Here is a 21,106-nt window from a genome sequence, read left to right as displayed (position 1 = left end):
TTTATGAATAAATGTTTTGTTTTAATCATAAAAATCAAATTATGAATGTCGGCATAATGAGGTTTTATATTTATAAAACGTATATGAATAAAGGGGCGTATTTATTCTGTTAATGGAAGAAACGTAGTGCTAATGCCTGTTGACAAATGGTCATTACCCTACCATTAGCAACCTTTGACGTAAACACGGCCTGATTTTAACGGCGAGCAGGACCGTTTCTGCTCTGGCGTTTTGTAACATCTGCGAGCACTTTTATTTTCGACCTTTTCCCCGTTCGCTCTGATTAGATAAATGTTTACCCTAATTTGTAATTTATGAGCTTGTTTCGAGATAGGTTTGCGATCGGTTTCTCTGTGAGAATGTACTATTTATTGGAACAAGACGCAATAATTTTTTTAAGCTTTTATTTTCAACCTAGATACTTTGATTAGCAGGATGAAAACATAAATGATGCAAGGTGAATTTTACCAAAACAAATTGACCATGCCAAATAATGTTTTACATTAATTTTGGTAAGGTATCACTTTTGTAAAGTACCTTAAGAGGTAGTTGTATGGCAAGACATAGACTTTGAAAAATATTGGCATGGTAGTTTCAACTTCAAAAACACATAAAAAATTATAAGCTAGCCATAAGCAAATCCTTAAAAACAATCCAATCGTAGCATAAACGAGAAAGGATGTAACCAACTGAAGAGTCAACAGGTTATTTACGCTAATAAATACTTACGGATTTCACGAAATATTAAACGAAAGAAATTGTTGTTTAAGAAAGAAAGTCTAATAATATCAACATTTTACTTAGTTTTTTTTTTTCTTTTTTTAACGAGGGTTCGCAACTGCAGAGGTTATATCAATCCACGGGCCCTCGGGGTGCCGGTGTTTTGAAAAAAAGCCCATTTGTAAGTATGTCGGGTTCGAATTCAGGGGCGCTGGATTTGAACCTGGAACCTTTACCTTACAATGATGAGCGCCGTGTCAACGCCTAAACCGTTGCGGCCACCGACGCCCCCAAAAAACATTTCACTCAGTTCAGCAATTAGCATACAGTTAAGAATACAAAGAATTACCTGTTTTGTTACGTGTGTCGAATTCCCCAAAACTTTCTACGCCAAAAGGTCCCGAGTTCAGACAATATAAGAGTTGCTAGGAAGTCTCGTGGATGGATCTAAAGCTTGGAATGGAACTTTTGGAGTGACAGAATCAGTTGTTGTGCATAGTAAGGTTAGGGTTGGATGCACTGGATATTGGATGACTTGGCGTAATCCCACATTCCAGTACGTCCACAATAGTCGCAGTTATGTTTTGTATATATGTGTGGTCTGGTGTGACGTAGGTTTAGAAAACCATTTCCTTTATCGTGCCAACGTTTTTATCTTTATCTCAACACTACACACAGTTGGTATGGTATGGTATGGTGGAAAGGGTACTAGGAAGCGGGGTTTGTATTCCCCAGGCACTGCAGTCTTCTGGCTTATTGTACCTTTCTAGTTCCTTAGTTCAGTCAATAGACTCAATCCTTCTTCTTAGAAGTATCAGGTCATTGACTGTTGTTGCTGCAATTTGATTCCCTAAGTCTTTTCCGTACGTTAGGTTAAACCTCCATTGAGCTGTTGCTTCGCATTCGAAGATGAAATGAGTGGCTGTTTCCTCCTCCTCATTACGTAATCTGCAGATGGGATCATCGCTGTACATACCCATGTTGTGTAGATGTTTTCTCAGATACCAGAGACCGGTTAGTAGTCCCACCACTCCTCTGAGTTTTGCCCTCTCCAATTGCAGCAGTGTTATTGCCAATCTTGGTGAGGGTTGTTTCATCATAAGTTTACTATGTCTAGCACCGCTAGAGTTTATCCACTTCTCTTTTTGTTTTGCTTGGATTCTATGTTTGTTTTTGTTATCCCAAGGATAGGTTCGGGGCCTATGTATGGTCTTTCAGATCCTCCTCTGACCAGTTTGTCTGCTTCCTCGTTATCCAAAATTCCCCTGTGCCCTAGCACCCAAGATATCATTAGGTTGTTATGTTTTCCCAGGATTTAGAGATTTTGGATGCATTCACTGACTAGTTTTGATGAAATTCTTTTACATGCTAATGCTTTAATGGCTGCTTGGCTGTCTGATCTTATGAGGATTTTTTTGAGTAACCTCTTCTAAGATTTTCCAGGCCACAAGCATTGATGGCATGTATTTCCGCTTGAAAGACCGAAGTGTACTGCCCTAGTGAGTTTGATCGCTCATGTTTTGGGCTAGAACAGAAAACGCCTGATCCGGTTGGTTTTGGAGCCATCTGTGCACCATCTCATTGTATCTGATGCTCTCCTGTATTCTTCCTCTCTATTGTAGTCCATTGAGACTTTATAGGAAGTTGTGAAGATTGTTTTCGGGATCATATAATCAGTCCCCATTTCTAATAGTGGGTGTCTGATTTTGTTGATTATGGTTATATGCCCGAATTGTTTAATTCCTTTCCAATTTAATTGTTTTTGGAGCCTAAATGAGCTTTTCCTAGCCTCTCCTTGTATGAATATTTCTAGTGGAGGTAGGTTTAGCAAGATTTCTGATGCGTTGTAGGGGTTGTTCTCATCGCCCCTGTAAGTTTGCTAGCCTTTGTATGCTGCCTAATGTTTGGGTAGCTACTTTTTGTTGAGCTTTGTTCCACCAGATTAGTGATCCATAGGTTATTCTGGGTCTTATTACTGCCGTGTATAGCCAATAAGACATTTTCGGTTTTAGTCCCCAAGATTTGCCTAAGGTCATTCTTGTGGTCATTACCGATATTTTACTTTTTGGTACTTATCAAAGATTATTCCTAGATATTTGACCTCATTTTTTAAAAGCAGCATTTCGTTATAGAAGCTTAACACACAATTAATTCTCTAGTTTTCGTGGTTTGCTTGACCAATTAATATTTTCCAATTAATTAAGGTTTTTAGTTGAGATAAAAAAGTCAATGTCACGAGCGGACACTAACTTCCCATCTCAAAGGTGTCTCAAATTCAAAGGTGAGGTTGAGATGGGAAGTTAGTGCCGAGTGGATCGACGTCACGATAGCTCAAGTGGTAGAGTAGCGGCGTATCTAGCCGAATGTCATGAGTTCGAATCCCGCTCGGGACATTGACTTTTTTATCTTAACTAAAAACCTTAATTAATTAAAAAATATTAATTGAACTACACACAATAGTGACACATCTACACAGAAAACAAACACTTTGAGTCCTGAAGATGATCTCAATAAAGATTGAAACGTTGACACGATAAAGTTTTGTATATAGTTGGTTGTATATTGATGGTGAAAAATAAATTTGGACCTTAGAAACTTTTCCAATTTTAATTTTTTTTTTGTACAATGGACAAGTTTTTTTCCAATGCAAATGTACACTGGGTACATATTTCCTCGCTCAGTCCTCTATGTTTTGCACTGGTCTTTGATAAACTCAAGGTGTTCTTTGGAGTCGAAGCTTGCTTGGTCCACCTGCCCTTTTTCAACAGGCAAGAATTACAAAACATCATAGGCCATGATATTGATCAATTCTACTTAAAAAAAAGAGAAAATCTAGGAGAGAAATATGCCTTTCCTGCCAAGGAACAGCAGAGACATCAGTACATACCTATGTGACTGCATAGCATTAGCCGAGGGAAATTAGCGAAAAGGGTTACCGAAATGTACCCAACTATTTAACTTACTAAAAAAATTTAACGTGAGGAATAATGAACAATTATAAACAACATTTAAAATAAAGTAAATTAACGGAAAATTATTAACCAAACGCTTTGAATTTTGTTTTATACGTAATGTTTCGAACTCAATGGATATTCATATCATTTAGACTCGTGAATCTTATGAAGTAATAGGTGAAAGTTGGTTTTATTTATGAACTTATTTTTTTTTAAAGGACTGCAATATATTCTGGGGCTCCGTCCATCCCCTTGTCAGGCAGATTTTACTATAATGTAGTTGTTTTGATACAGATTGTGTTAACCCATATCACTATCCAATTTGCTTCATAAAAAATCTGCCTGATGAAGGGGATGGTCAGAGCATCAGAATTGAAGATTGATAAATAAAACATTCTCATCTATAAACCCAAAACAAAGAAAACATATAAAAACTTAAAAATTAATTATTTGTAATTTCGATAATGATCAATTCCAAAGGGAAAGTTGTGGGGATGGTATGTCTCACCGTTAAAGGATCGGTCTCTCCGAACTGTTCACACCGTTGAGCGACATCCTGGAGTTTTGTCGCGTCGCGCCTCCTCTAGACTCCCATGTGGCTTAAGGTAAAGCACTTTCTGTGTATAATTGGGTTTGGTATGAACCCAGTGCCAATTCCATGAGAAATATTTTAGGTCGTAGTGGAAGAATAGGAGACTATAGTAACTTCAGTCTCAGAAGGGAAAATACCATGCTATAAAACCATATTGCCAGTTGGGTTGGATGAAAAGGTTTGATTGAAAATCCCTTTTCTTTCCTGAAGACCTTCAGTAAAATCAGCAATAAAAATGGTGTATAGCATGGGACCAAGAATGCTCCCTTGTGAGACGCCGGCTTGTATCGGTCTGATATCTGAGTACTCATTACCGCACCTCACTCTAAAACAGCAGTCAGTTGAATAGTACTCCTGGATAAAATAATAAGGCGTGGATTCGAAGTGTTTAAGTTTATAAAGCTCGCCTAGGCCATCTATAATGAATGCCGACGACTCTGAAACCTTGCTGGGTCGTGAAATATTGTAGACGAAATGAGTCTTTCGAGCATTTTAGACATCTCAGGAAGAAGTCTGTTGGAGGAAATGTATTAGGATGTTTGTGGGCTTTCTTTAAAAATGTTATGGCTTTCTGAAGTTTTCCAACTATAGTAAAGGTCATTTGATCATTTCCAAGGGATTTTCTTCTTATGTATGTAGTATATAACTTGAAAAGGTTGCTAATGGGAGGGAAATGAGGATGCTGTAGTATACCAAGGTTATGTTGTTGTGTGTATGAGGTGCATCGTTCTGCTGAAAGGTTAAGGTGAATTCTAAAAATTAAAAAATTGCTATAGCTTGTATCTTTATTATGGAACTTGAAAAAGATTTTTGTTTAATAGTAGATTTCAGTTTTTCGGTTTGAAGTTACTCATAGTGACTCATAAAAAGTCCTTATTCTTGTACACCATGAATGTCAACAAAAATAAGAATCTGTACCTGTACGGTGCACAATAGTTTTCGTTAATCTTCCCTTAGCTGTTTTTTTGTTTTTTTCCTGTCAGGGTTAATACCTTAGAAATTATTTTAGGCGTTTGGGCACGTGGTCCTTTAATCGCATCTATATCGAGGGTCATGACTCCATCTGGCCTTACGACCCGGCGATAATAACCGTTTTACCATATCCAACAGATTTATCGCGGCCAAAAGCTGAAAGCGCCACACTAAATATACCTTCTTAAGTAGCCGTGGCACATTCTCGGTTAACCCTGCGGGTGGTGTTAAATACCACGGGGACCAAAATTGGAGACAAGAAGAACAAAATTTGAATAAATACGCCTTCCTTCCAAAAGAAGATTCCAGAAACTAGGGACAATGAAGAAAACCATTTGACTTTTGCTCACATCGATTCTGAATAGACAGATCGTCTATTTTTATACATAATCAGAGAAATCCTCATAAAATCTCAACGAATTATCATTATTTGATATTTGGCGACCATCAATCTTATTTCTATCTATCGCATAAAAGACGCATATAGAACTATTCAAAATGTATTCTCACCCCTTTACCATTGTCATAAAACATGGATGCTACCTGATATGATCAAAAAATCCTTGAAAATCAAATTAAAAATTCCTTGGTTTGGTGCCTATGTTTGGTTTTTTCTTCTTTTGTTTTTAATTCTTTTTATATCCATGGTTGGGTATGATTCTAGAACCTACCAGCCTTATGAGGGCTGTGGCACAAACTGAAATGCTAAGGCATTAAATAATAACATATCTCAAAGCTGATTTAGGCGATTTTCTGGGATTTTTGCCAATTAAACATATTCACACCTAGTCCTAGGTGTAAAAAGCAATTATTAGCAAATTAAAAATTAACGGCTTTTCGAGTTTCTCCTACCGATTCAGGGGCGAGTGCGAGTTGGGGAATGGAGGTATTCGACTAGTTCAACTTGATGTGTTCCAATTGGGTTCAAAATTTTGTCGAAATAAGTAGAAATACATCCTGAACCTATATAAGTATCAAAAGTCACAAAAAAACTTCGAAAAAAGTATGTATTTTTACGGGGTTTTCATGTTTCATCTACCGGTTGGGGGGCGAGTTGCGAGTTGGGGAATGGAGGTATTTGACTAGTTCAACTTGATTTCGGGTCCAACATTGGTTAAAAAATGTAGAAATACATCCTGAATCTAAAGAAATGTCAAAAGTAAAAAAAAAACTTCGAAAAAGTATGTATTTTTACAGATTTCTGGAGTTTCACCTACTCCAATTAACTGCAAGACGTGTTCAAACTTACAATAGCAAATATCCATTAATTTTATGATAAATGCAATTTTTTAAACGTATTACAAATTTATCAATAATTTTATCACCTTTTATACAATTTATTTACTGTACGGATAGTGGCTTTTACTTTCCTCAGCAGTTTAACCAGGGATGATGTGTTTCTCGCCATTTGACAGTTGTGACAGCGAGAATTAGAGGACCACAACTCGGTTGGTCGGCTATCTTCTGGCCATATTTTAATTCTTTAGTCAATTTTCTTCAAAAAATTCACGAAAATAAAATTTAAATAAATAAATTTCATTCGTAATCGAATATAGCCAAGCACTAACTGTGTATGCTTTTAGCTCAAAACTAGTATGAGGGTGTTTAAATTCCTTTTGACAGACTGGCCACATCTCCAACAAAAAAGGGGTATTCGGACCCGTGGGACTGGAACCAGAATGACGCACACAGGAAAGATGTGCCAACATTTAAAATTGATATATTTCTTGTTGAGGTTTGCTGGGTGATGAACCTGCTGCCAGGTCGTTTTCGATTATTTTTGGACCAACTCGCTGGTTTGGTCTATTAGACTGTTGGTAACCTATTTGAAGACGTGTCGATATTCAAAAATGTTGCTTTTTGTGCGATGAATCTGTAGCTTGGTCGTTCCGTTCATTTTGGTCCGCCTTTCCTCCTGTTTTGGTCAGCCAATAAATACTGTACTTTTATGCTCCTACATCATTACTGTCAAGATTGCGTCCAAATCTTGCTTAGCTTCATTCACTTTAGTTTTTCATGAGAGATGGGTAGTTATGTTCACTCCAAGTCGTATTCCTTAACCACCTCAATATTATTTCCACCCATCGAACACTTTTCACTTTTGGCCGTCGTCGTCCATTTCTAAATACACGATTTTGCGTTTGCTTAAATACAGCTTTTGGGGAATTGGGGTAAAAGAGGCGGCCACGAGGTCTTCTGCATCGACCTGAGTAGATCGTTTGAGCTTCTTTGTTTTTTTATAACTCAAGAGCCAGCTTCAGGATGTTAATCAACCCCCATAGCCTTGCCAGCGTCTCCTTAGTGTAGGATCTCGCTTGTGGCTTTTCCTGTTCCTAGTTACTAAAATCTACACTTAAATAGACCTTCCCAAAAACATAAAATGTGTTCCGCAGTCTCCTCCTCTTCCTGTAATATCTGTGCAGTGTTTCTTCTGTCTCTCTATCCGGTGCTTTCTTAGTGTGGCCGTAGCCTGTCAGGAGACCAACCAGAATCCTGGTTCGGTTGCGGTTTCCTTCCAGCAATTCCTTTGTAAGTTTTGCGGATGGTCCTTCTATGAATCTCTTCGCCTGCTTCATGCTTGTGGTTTTGTTCCGCCAGGACTCATTAGAGATCCATTTGGAGATGTATCCTCTTTCGTGGCAAGATGCTAGGCCACGGTAGGATTCAGGACCTAGAGAATCCATGTTGGTTCCTTCTATCGCCAACATGTCAACTTTTTCGCTGTCTCAATGCCCGGATTGCCCAGGTACCTATGCAGGGTCAGAATTCACCTGTACATCCCACATTTCCATATAATCATTAATCCGTACTATGTAATGGAATAAGGACTGAAAATCTATAAATAAAAAAAATGTACTTGCTCGGTTGCGAATCGGTCGTTGTTGACTTGCACATGGATACGCAATGGCGAGGGAACTATCATTGAATTTTTGGAGGTCATGTGAGGACGGCTTGGGGGAGAGGTGTTGATGATTGTGCGAGATTGGATTTTTTGGGGGGAATTTCAAAATTCCTCTTACTTATTGCGCGGTGAAAATGTGGGAGGCGTTTTGATGTAGAGTAACCATTTATATAGTTTTCTCAGGGTTATTTTAAATTCTTCTTCAAGTTTTAATTTAAATTATTTAAAAACTAATTTTGAAAAATTTTGTACACTATTTAATTTTTTGAAACAAGAGAAACCCTTCTTTTATTTTAGGGGTAATATTATTACAATAGTGTTGGGTATTAATTATCGAAGGGTCCAGCGCCCTAGACGTGGAGGTTTTCAATGTTACCGCCGGGGGATAGAAGCACTTGTGGATTGTTTTAACAATAAACACACACTTGTCGGCCTATCTAACGGTTATAATAACAGGCACTTGAAATTTAAAGGGAGGGGAAGAAGACTTAGAGGCCATTTAGCCGTCTCGGAAAGGACGAAAGGAAAAACCGAAGGGGGATCGGAAAGTCAACAAGGCGAACATAAAGTAAACAAAATAAAGACAGAAACATTCTGCAGGGATAGGGCCGATCTTTGATTTCGGCGTCATACCATTCCGATACGAAGACCTGCCATCTTTGATTAACATTTAAAATCATGTCTATAAGTTTTAATTGTTTATTTTAGAACAGATGACAGCGTGAGAATTACATTTCTATACAATTTATTGTCGTTGTAAAAATGACTATACAGAAAAAAGCTTTGAGTTGATAATTAGACAATAATTTGTCGTTAAGTCGTTACTTGATTACCTTTTTATAGGTTCTCTAACAACTCATCAATTTGTAATTTGGTCGTTACTGATTTTGTTCTGCCTTTCCTCACTGATTTGGTTCAGTGATGGGGTTTCAGCGAAGACAGGCAGATCGCAAATATAGGAAACATCTAATCTATAAGTGAATTACGCACTAAAGAACACATTTAAAACAATTAATATGAACAATCAGATCATCAGTGTATCAGATATTAAAAATCAACCAATCAGACAACGCAGTGAAACTTTTTGGCCCCACCTTACAACAAAGTTTATCATTTATTTATTTGACCCCATCTTTGAAGTATGAAGAAGTTTTTTAAGTTTATGTTAAAAACGATCATGCCTATTCCCCAACGATATATTTCAATCATCGTTTGATTATTTTTTATGTCTTCTACTACTTCATACCAAAAAACGTTATTGGTCATGTGCACCCAAATCAAAAAGTCATTAAATACCAAATTTTAATCTACAACGGTAAGAATAACATTGCAGTCTTATGTTAACATAAAAATTGACAGACTTAGCATAAAATCCAAAATTCACAACACATGCTTATCTAGATCATCATTAACAAGCATTCTTTGACGAATCTTTGAGTCATTCTTTGGAGGTAAGAAATTGAGTGGTTGGTACATTATTTGACCGTTTCCAGTAGTTTTGTAGGGTCTCTTTGAATGACCTAACATTTAGTTTTTATCGACCAATTGTTTTGAGAAGAATTAGATAAATGATAATTAAGTTATTTATTAAAGTTTCGTAAATAATATCTCTTTTTTCGTAAAAATAAGGTTTTCTTTAAATCAATTACGATATTTTTCTAATTCAAAAGACTTGTTATCACAGTGAATTTGAAGTTTAATAATATTTGCACGATGAACCGTCAAAGTCACTTACTTGTATGTCTAGGGGAGGCTACGGACCTAGGATCACCGATTTATGATAAAAATCGAACAGCAAATAGGTTAAAATATACACTCAAAGACAAAAAGCCAGACTCAACTTTATTTATTTTTCAATTAAGCCGCTGCTCTACCACTTGAGCTATCGTGACTTCGATCCACACGGACACCACCTTCCCATCTCAACCCCACCTTTTGAATTTTCCCTCCTTTTTGCCATTTTTAATTAATTGAAAATTTTAATTGGTCAAGTGAACCACGAAAACTAGTGAATTTATTTATTTTCCATAATAATTAGGTATAAAGATTAATAGCTGTCTTAAAACTTAAACACAGAATTAATAACTTTCTGTTGTAACCTTTGTAGAGTATTAATAATCATTTTACCTTCCTTAGATAAAAATAAAATAAAAGAAGAATTTCATCCTTCATCCTTCATTAGAGCCAACTTGTTGAGTGTGTTAATTGATTTATTTAAACTGTTTTATTTGAAGGCTTCGTGAGAATAACCTAGTCTCTAGAGGTCACGCAACATGTCCTCTCTTCCTGGAGAAGCAAAAGACCTCTGTTAAGAATGGCTCATATACTGGTACACAGACGGACCTAGAAAGGAGGCAGGGGTATTCGGTCGTGGAACCCAATAGAATATGCACCAATATCTTCCAAGCTGAGGTCAACGCAATCGAGAGATCTAACCCAATTCAATCTGCATAAATGGTACAAAAACAAGAATATAGCTGTCATGTCAGATATCCAAGCAGCCAACAAAACCCTAAGTTCAAACTTCATTAGCTCAAAGATGGTGCTGAATTGCAAAACTAAAATAAACAGATTAATAATGCAAAACAAAGTCACCCTCTGCTGGGCCCCAAAACATGTAGGAGTAGAAGGCAAGGAGAAAGCGGACGCCCTTTCGAAATGGGTCTGCTATATCGTTGATAGGACCCGAGCCCTTCTTTGGCAAAGGAATCCACACTATCGATAAACACCTTAGACAGAAAAATAAAAGAAAACTAGGGAATGGGACTCGCTCGTTGGATAAACAATCCAAGAACCTTCTAACATACTTTACAAAGAAATGGCTTACAGAATGCATTAAAGGAAGCAGGGAACAATTGTGAATCCTAACGGGATTGTAAACAGGACACTGCGAACTAAATGGACATCTGAAAAAGATTGGCATAAACCAACACGGCAAGTGCAGATTCTGGAAAGAAAAGACACGACATACCTACTGACAAACTTCTACCCCCCGCAGGAGGAAGCGTGGATGTACAATGTAACCGTTGGAGAAATGCAACCGCAGAAACCGTGCCTGCTGATCAAGTTTCTTGATGAAATAGGACTCACCGGTGTGCTATAAGCACAGAACGGGGGATACAACAGCTCTCAATTGGCACAGTATATTATCCACCACGGCTCTACCGGAGAGACATGGTAGAAAGGCAATTTCGAAAATCAGCATCTCGCTTGGACACTTGAAAAAGGGGGGGGGGTGACTACAGATGAGTGCCGGTTTGGTTTGTACTTTGTGGCAATCAGATGACCGTCACCGTGTGTGTAGAAAGCTTTGCTTCATGTGCCATGCGTCGAGTCACAGCTTTTTCGAAGACAGTCTGTTACGGTGGGGTGGAATCAACGTCCATGCTCGTACCGAACCATCATACAGAAGGGATTTTTGTCAGCATCAAGGGGCATTGAGGAAGTTCTTCTGGAAGCAGTGGCCTCATTTATTGAGGACAAATTTGTTAATTCATCATAATGCTCGTCCGCATGTAGCTCGAGTTGAAAGATGTGACGACAATGAATCGGCCAGTACGTTCTCATGGCATGATTAGAACTTATGGGACATGATAAAGAGACGGGTAAGATCGACCCCTCCAAAAATATTGAACAGCTTGCTGAAGAATGGGATTCGATTAGAGGACGAAATCCGATCGCTTAGTTACCCGATGCCTGGGAGGTATTAAGGTCCTCCTCCAGGCCAGAGGCGGTAATACGCGTTTATAAGAGCAAAGCTCGGTGATCAATAGGTTAATTTTAATCCATCAATAAATGATTTTCGGGTGTTTTGGACAATTTACTTTCAAACCGTCATAAGTAAATATTTTGTATAAAAACTCATGAATTTCTAATCGGGTTTAATTTGTTTTACGGGGCGTCGGTGGCCGCATCGGTTTAGGCGTTGACACGACGTTCATCACTGTAAGGTAAAGGTCCCGGGTTCGAATCTGCGGCTACTGGCCGACATACTTTTTTTTTCCTAACCGCTACCCCGAGGGTTCATATAACCTCGTGATTGAAATACCCTCGTTAAAAATTTGTTTTACATTACAATAAGTTTGCTGTAGTTAATATAATGATAAAAATACATATAGTTTGAAATAAACAACGAAATACGAGTGTACGGTTTTTTGAACTTGATTTTTGAATCTTTCTCCATTTAAAAAGACTTATTTTGATCATAATCGACCTAGTCTCACCAAAAAGTTTCTTAGTCTCCCCTTTGTAAATAAAATAGTAAGAATGTACTATGCCAAGTTTGACCGTCTTCTATTTAATTTTAATTTTTAATTACCCTGTAGTTGAATAAATGTTTCAACATTGACCATATTAATTATTTCAATTAATTATTCTTTTAATGTAAGGTCTTGGTTGAGATGAACAATTTAGTATCATGAGCAGGATTCGAACCCAGTCGACACACACTAAATTTAAATTTAAATAAATTTTAAATTTAAAACACTAAATTTTTCATCTCAACCAAGAACTTACGTTAAAAGAATAGTTAATTGAAATAATTGTAAATATATGTTCATATTCCACATTTTAAATAGTAATTATGATTTTATAGTCCTAATAAAAAAGATATATTTCCGAAAGACGAAGAAATTAAGTGTCTTGTTTCTAATACCCTCCCAGATCATACAATCAAAATGTAATGTGTATCAAAATACAATTATCAATCGATACAAGACGTTTTCTATTTCTTAAACTTATTACATTACAGTAAAATAAAGCTGGAGGATAACAATTTCAGCAAAATTAACGGTTAATCAATTTCACTTATCTACAACTTGTTTGTGGAGAAAATTCTATAGTGGAATTGGATTATCGACAATGAAATTACTCATTAAATTTTCAGTAATAATCTTAATTTTGCCATAAACATTGGCTTTTATTTCATTCAATACAGGCATTTTTCAATTACTATATTTATTTTATTGTGCCGGGGACTTGTAAGTCAAGTTCAAAGCTTTACAGTGAATTTGATAAAATCGTTGTCATCTGTAACGAATGAATTTGGCAAAAGTCATTTCTTAAACCATCTAGAAATATTGAAATTTGAAAAAACCGCCTCTTGTTGGACTTCCTAGATAGTTCTTTGATAGGTACACATGTTTTATAATGGGTGGGGAGTTTTTTCTTCTACGAGGGAAGATGAATGGTTATGGGTAGAAAAAAAAATCAGTGTTATGTGAATTTTCTGAAAGGTACATGGAAGTGTTTTTAAATTGGGGCCGGAGTCTGTGGGCAGAAGGGCGCCTTGGATGTACGTGGTGGGGGCGGAGGGATGGCTTTTCATCAGCGGACGCCGCAGACGGCCGAAACGTTGCCTGGCGATCCCATGACTATTATGCTCTCTCAGTACTACGACTACTCCCAGCCGCCCTTGAACACGCCGTTTTCCGTCAAAGACATCCTGAATCTTCCGACGTCGGAGGAACCGTTCGGGCTCGAGGATATCGGCATCGAGGAGTATGTGCCCCAGATCGACCTGGAGGCCGATGGATTGGAACTGCGTCTGCAGCACAACTTCCAGCCCGGTCTCAACGGCATGACGTCCCATCACGTCCAACAACTCAGCAACCTAAGCGTACCTTGCAAAGAATCCGTCAAACACAACACAAGTAAGAGTTTCATCAAAAGTAATGCTTAACGTCAAAACAAGACCTCTGAATGCTTTTATAATCAAGATGTCGAATCTATCATTTAAAAAAGCATTCATATAAATCTTAAACCTGCGTGCTTTCATCTAATTAGTTTTTTTGTACAAAATTGTAAGAAATGTTATTTGAATCCATATCAACTCACCGTAAAACGCTTTTACCAGGTGGGCAAACACTTGTCTTCGTTACTCTTCTGGTTATCAAAGTAGAGGTTACTGCGAAATTAAGCTTGTTTGTGGCCAAGATATATTCTTCATACATCATAACATTATGTCACCACTTAACACATTTTGCAGGATAGAAATGTCCGATACCTAGGAAATAACACTTGCACCATTTGCTAAGTTTAGTTGAATCTTATATGAACCGGATCCAACGCTTAAAATTGATTGTGGTTCCAGATCATATTAAATGACAATATGACTTTTCTAACATATATAATATCATTTTATTTATTAATTGCCTATAAATCACACCTACACTTGTAGAACATATTTACATAAAAAAAAACAAAGTTATTATGACATGTATGGGTAAAAAAATATAAAACTATTTCCCTCGATAAATTCAACCAATTTAGAAGAAAAATCGTTCATTTTAGTTAATTACACCGACAATATTACATTGCATCTGATAATTTTGTAGTAAATTTCTTTACAGTCTAGACAGAAGTTTATATAAAGTTTGATCGTTTAAATTAAATTTAAAAATAAAAACCTACACGATTTAGGTTCACATTTTTTACTAAATGAAAAAGCAAGCGTGGATAAACAGTAAAATACAAGCACATAAAACATATAAAAAAATCAATGTATAAAAGTGATCAAGGGTTGAGATACTAAATATTGAAACTTCTTCTTCTTATTATTATTAATATTATTATTCTTACGTACAAAATAATTTCTTATTTATTAACATATCAAACTTAAAATATAACAATTCAGTTTGTTTTGTATTTGTTTTATTTTTTCCGCATAAACAAATACAAAAAGCTATTTGACTAAATTCCACATCATCAAATACTTCAAAGTTACATTATTGTACACTGTAAATCGACCACCTGATTTTTGCAGAAAAAGTCCAATTTTCTCAGCCTTTTATGTCACAGACATGCGCTAGGTCTCATTTTGTTGATCATTTTACGCTGACCACGTTGGCTTTTTAAAATATTTTACTAGCCTCAGTCATTCATCAGTAAATTCAAACATTCGAAAAACATGTTAATTTTTGCACTTTTTACGAAAACTTCAAATTGAGCTGTGGAGCTACAAAGTCGTCTTAGGAGGGCGCTCTATAGCAATCGATGGGAAATTTTAATAAACTTTCAATTGGTCACCTTCCACATTTCCGTCCCACGTCCCGATTTCACGACCGTTTTCGAGTTATTCGAGATTTTTGGGGTAAAACGTGATTTTTACGCGCTCATGCAACAAACCGATCACTCTCTCCCCCGATTTACTAATTTTCTAAAAAATTATACTTAGCCGCAAGTCTGTGACTTACAAGGCACAGAAAATATGCATTTCCAAATTTGGCCATTTTTTCTGCAAAAACCAGGTGGTCGATACTTTTTATGGGCAGTGTATTTATTTTTTTGATTAGAACTTATTTTAAAATTCATTTTTACAATAATAAATATCACTCAAATTAGAACGCTTCTTTTTTCAAAGAAAGTGTTTTAATATTATAAGCATAAAATAATTCCTTCGGCCGAAAACATTCAAAACATTATGTGAGGTTCAGTATTTGCTAAAAAAACAGCTATAAAAATATTGTACAGAGGGTTCACTGAGAGAGATGTAAAGCCATTGGGTGATTTTAGTCTGCAAACGGATTGCAATGTCGCGAAAATGAGTTTTCTCACCCTTCGGGGAAAAAAATTTCAGCAAAAACCTGTCACATAAATAAGTATTTTATCCGTTACCTATGCATTTTTCATCAAAATTTTACTCATTTGTAAAGTCTACGTTAAATTGTGTAATGGATGAACACAAACAGCTATAAAATTCAAACATAGGAAGATCTTCCAATAATATCTACTATCCAATGTTTAGAAAGTTAATGAATACAAGAAATAGCAATGTTTTATAGAAACCACACGAACAAGCTCAATTGTCAACCCAGCAAGTTCTTCTTAAAACAAGCTTTACCTTTGACAATCAAGTTTATCGGTATTATGTATCGGTAATCAAGTTTTATGATTATTATCATTTATACAACAATATTATTTATACTTTCAATATTATTATATTATATACAAAATATTTTTTTTCATTTGTGACCGTAAATACCAAAATTCGATTACTTTGCTACTGTTGTTACTAGTTATTCTTTGTCTATTTGTTTTATTAATTTAATTTGTAGCCTGGAACATTATAAATAGGTAAAATATCAATTTTCAAGTCTGAAATTCCTTCACATATCATTACTCCATCTTTGGGTTCTCTCCAATTAGGTTTATTATGAGAATTTTTTAATGGTGCTAGAAAATATCAGCGTTATTGTATTCTCACTAGTCAAAAGTAAATTAACTTCTCTTTACATCATTTTGGTTATTTATCTAGTATTTAGCTTCAATGAAAATAAATTGGATACAAATTTCAGTTGAAAATTTATTGTCATTAAATTTGCCTTTTTCAAGCAGTCTCAAAATTTTAGAATAAACATCATTATCATTAAAAATAACTTCATTTTCAAATCCGCAAGTTAATTAAAAAAAGAAAATACTTTGATAATCAAATTTTTGTAGAGCATTTTTTAAGGTCCAATGAAATATACGTGTAATTTCATTTGTGACGATGCAAACCCAAATTCAATTATTCTGCGTTTTACAATTTTGGTTTAAACAGAAAAAATAAAAACGATTACAAATTAATCGTAATTTTATTTTGGTTATTTATCTTCTATTATTAATGAATTACTAAAAGCAAGACCAGGTAATAAATTGTTAGGCAAATTTTAATCTGTCACTAAATGATTTCCCGGTGTTTTGGTGAATTTTTTTTCAAACCATCAAAATTAAATATTTTTTATTAAAACTCATGAATTTCTAATCCTGTCTAATTGGTTCATATCTAAATAAGTAGGCTGTAATAAATATAACGATAACAATACATATAGTTTGAAATAAAAAACAAAATATATGTGTCCGGTTATTTTGTTTTTGAATGTACAATATAAATATATATTTTATAGACTCAATAAATTTCTTCAAACAACGGAATCACAATTCAAATAGGTAGTTTACAGTGAATCAACAGACAAATTAATGCATTATGCGCGTAGTTCCGTTTTAATGTTTGACAAAGGAAAACATAAAATGTTTACAGTAAAATAAAGAATTTTGTGTCACATTCATATAATTTACGGACAGTTATATACTAGCGGTTACTAAAATCCAAATTATTTTTCCCAAAGGCGATAAATTTCTTCATTTGCTAACAGTTATAAAAGTAAACTAACGTCAGCCGTGTGTTGTTTCAGATTTGCCGAGGGACTGTGAGAAAAAAAGGGAACCCAACAAACTGAAACAGAGGTACAAACGAAAGCCGAGGATTTTGTTCAGTCAGGTGCCTGAAATATATTTATTATTTTACCCCCGGATTTTGGTTTAAATAATTGATCAAAAGTTATTGAATAAAAACCGGGAAAGACCAGAAAATATCGTTTGATTTTGATTATTTTTTTCCCGTCAGACCCTCAATAGTTCTGTCCTAAGAATATTAACCAGGAGCTAAGTAGTTTAAAAGGATAAATAACCAAACTCTTATCATAAACGTTAGGCATTTTTGTTGTATTTCAAATATTCTATTGGTTTTTGCTTACTTGTTCGAACTCCCAAATATAAATAATTGGAAGAAATCGCATATTCTACAAAGCCTAAAAGTTTGTTCAGCTAGGTGCTTAACATTTTTTTTTTTAATTTTACCTCCGAACTTTGGTTGTTATGTATCAAAATTTTACAGATATCTAACGGGAAAGGAATCAAATAAAATCTTTTGAAAGTCTTTTTTCAGTTTAGAGAGAGATGGAGAGAGAGAGAGAGAGAGAGAGAGAGAGAGAGAGAGAAAGAGAGAGAGTGAGAGTGAGAGAGAGAGAGAGAGTGTGAGAGAGAGAGACAGACAGACAGACAGAGAGAGAGGTGGAGGGGGAGGAAGGGAGGGAGGGGGAGAGAGAGAGAGTGAGAGAGAGCACACACACGTAGACGGTAAATAAAATGTTTGTGTCCTAAAATGTTACACATATGGCACAAAAGAAATTATAATAGTTGGAACCTATTATAATTTTTTGAATGCCACAGGTGTAATGTATGTTATAAAAATCTTATGTGCAATATTTTAGGGTACATAAAAATAAATAAAAAATCCCTAAAATAATATACATATTACACATAATAAAGTATAATAAGGTTCAAGTAAAGTAATTTTTGTCATACAGGATGGCTTAATGTCCACCTACCTTAGAGAGAAAGAGATATAGAAGAAGAAAAAAGAGATTGATTAAGTACATAGATAGATAGAAAAAGAGTAGAAGAGGAGAGGTAGATTTTGAAAGAAACACAGACAACAACAAATGCAGTGGATGAGAGATTGAATGAGGATGAAAGAGAAAGAGGAGAGAGGAGAGAAAGAGATAAAAAGAGAGAGTGAAAGAGAGAGAGAGAGAGAGAGAGAGAGAGAGAGTGAAGGAGGGAGAACGCATGCACGCACACACGTTCACGTAGACGGTTAATAAAATGTTTATGTCCTAAAATATAACATATAATTTCTTGTGTGCGATAGGTGTAATGTGTAGGTGGTAAAATTCATATATGTAATACTTTAGGGTACAAAAAATATATAAAAATCCCTAAAATATTATACATATGGCACATAATAAATTATAATTCGGTTTAAATAAAGTAATTTTTGTCATACATGAAGGCTTAATGTTCAACTATCCGAGAGAGAAAGAGAGATAGACTGAGAAAGAAGAGATTGATTAAATACATAAAGAGATAAATAAAAAGTAGAAGAGGCGAGGTAGATTTTGAAAGAAACACAGACAACAAATGCAGTGGAAGAGAGATTGAATGAGGATGAATGAGAAAGAGGAGAGAGGAGAGAAAGGGAAAAAAGAATAAGAGAGTAAGAGAGAGAGAAAAAACTCATACACACACACACGCACACATACACACACACACACACACACACACACATACATACATACACACACATAGACGGTTTGTGACCTAAAATATTGCACATAATTTCTTGTGTGCCATAGGTGTAATGTGTGGGTGGTAAAAATCATATATGTAATACTTTAGGGTACAAAACATATATAAAAATCCTTAAAATATTACACATATGGCACATAATAAATTATACTAGAGTTCAAGTAAAGTAATTTTTGTCATACAGAAAGGCTTAATTTACAACTATCCGAGGGCGAAAGAGAGATAGAATAAGAAACAAGAGATTGATTAAGTCCAGAGAAACATAGATAAAAAGTAGAAGAATACCATTCCTCTTTTACTCTTTATTTATTTTGAAGGAAACAGACAACAACAAATGCAGTGGAAGAAAGATTGAATGAGAAAGAATGAGAAAGAGGTCCAGAGAAAGAGAGTGAGTAAAAGAGAGAGAGAGACAGAGAGACAGAGACAGAGAGAGAGAGAGAGAGAGATAAAGAGAGAGATAGAAACAGAGACAGACAGAGATCCCTTTCCTTTCCTTGAGTCCGTCGAGAAGAAATTTTTTTATTATGAACGTTTATTAACAGATTTATTGTTTTGCTTTGATTAATTTGGAACGATTGCCAGTCAGGAGCCTGAAAACGTATAATTTTATTTCCGGTATTTGGTTGTCAAATATCGTAATTATAAAATCGTATAGTAAATATTTTCAATTAAGTTAAAACTTGTGTATAGGCAATATTTTTGTAACGAAAGTTATGCTTTATTATTGTAATATTATTTTATGACTAAATGCGGCTCCATACTTACGCATCACACGATGCGATAACAGTTGCGCAACAAAACAAGGACTCGATGAATGTATGTACTTCACAAAATTATCTATATTTTTGCGTAATTTTATACTAATTACCATACTCTAGTTCGCCAGCCTTCTTTTATCAAAAATTGAATTTTACTGCATATTATAATCAACCCGTTTACAATTGACAAAGTTGACTGTCGGCTGTTTCTTCCGCAGGCCCAGGTGCACCAGCTGGAGCAGCGTTTCATGCAGCAAAAATACCTGTCCGCCCCCGAGAGGGAGCACATGGCCGCGGAAATCAAACTGACATCGACCCAGGTGAAGATTTGGTTTCAGAACAGGAGGTACAAGTCGAAAAGGATGCAGACCGAGGAGAACAACTCGATCCTGCCGAGGCCGCAGTCCTGGGAGGTACCTCAGCCCTATTACCAACAGCAAACCGTCTTTTACCAACAGCCCTACGACCAAAACTACGTTCAAGAAAATTGGCAGATTCTGTGATACAAAATTTTTTTCTGTCTGTTTTTCATCAAAGATTTTTTTTAAATTTTGATACAATCGAATTGCCTTTGAAGCCTTTCAACTCCATTGATCGATAGATTTGCCAAAAAGGTCGAAAGAAATTTATTAATTGTTATAGTTTTTGTACCACCTTTTTATTTATATTTAATTTTTTTCTTTTAAAAGGAAACTTAACCAAAAAAAGCTTGAAAAAAGTTAAAATAAGTTAACTTAAGACTATCATCAAAATGGTCCCTTTAGTTCATAAGTTAAAAACAAAATGTGCCAAATAGATTAGAGAGCGTTTACGATTTTTTTAAATTTTTTTTTTTTGTAGTTTCATAAAAAAATACACAAATTATAAATTGAATGTACAAATACATTATAAAAAACTGCATATTATGCATTAAAAGTAAGTTTATTGCAATAAAGTGAAATGTGAATAGATGTGAACGATTGTTCCTGATAACCGAGGATCACAAATTTCAAATTGAAAGTATTGTCCTTTGAAAACAAGAACAATAATTTATAGACATAGTAAGCTGTTTTAAATTGTGTTTCGACTGAATTTCAGTCAGAAAAACAGAAAAATTAATTAAGGTTTTTAGTTGAGATAAAAAAATTCAGTGTCACGAGCGGGATTCGAACCCACGATCTTCGGCTAGATAGCCGCAGCTTTACCACTTGAGATATCGTGACCTCGATCCACTCGGACTCTAACTTCCCATCTCAACCCCACCTTTTTTGAATTTGGTTGAGATGGGAAGTTAGTGTCCGAGTGGATCGAGATCACG

General features: G+C 35.4%; 1 protein-coding gene across 1 annotated transcript; it reads left to right on the top strand.

Moving 5' to 3' along the window:
- Window positions 1-13,414: 13,414 nt before the first annotated feature.
- Window positions 13,415-20,755, top strand: LOC106662108 (homeobox protein Nkx-2.5-like). The gene is made up of 3 exons (XM_014385917.2): window positions 13,415-13,791; window positions 17,314-17,399; window positions 20,028-20,755. The coding sequence occupies exons 1-3, from the start codon at window positions 13,455-13,457 to the stop codon at window positions 20,310-20,312; spliced, it is 708 nt and encodes a 235-aa protein (XP_014241403.2). The 5' UTR covers window positions 13,415-13,454; the 3' UTR covers window positions 20,313-20,755.
- Window positions 20,756-21,106: the final 351 nt, after the last annotated feature.

Source organism: Cimex lectularius, unplaced genomic scaffold (genome assembly GCF_000648675.2).
Source record: "Cimex lectularius strain Harlan isolate CLEC.00 unplaced genomic scaffold, Clec_2.1 scaffold3, whole genome shotgun sequence".
Classification (NCBI taxonomy): domain Eukaryota; kingdom Metazoa; phylum Arthropoda; class Insecta; order Hemiptera; family Cimicidae; genus Cimex; species Cimex lectularius.
The sequence above is the reverse complement of the archived record's forward strand: the minus strand, read 5'-3'. Positions and strand labels throughout refer to the sequence as shown.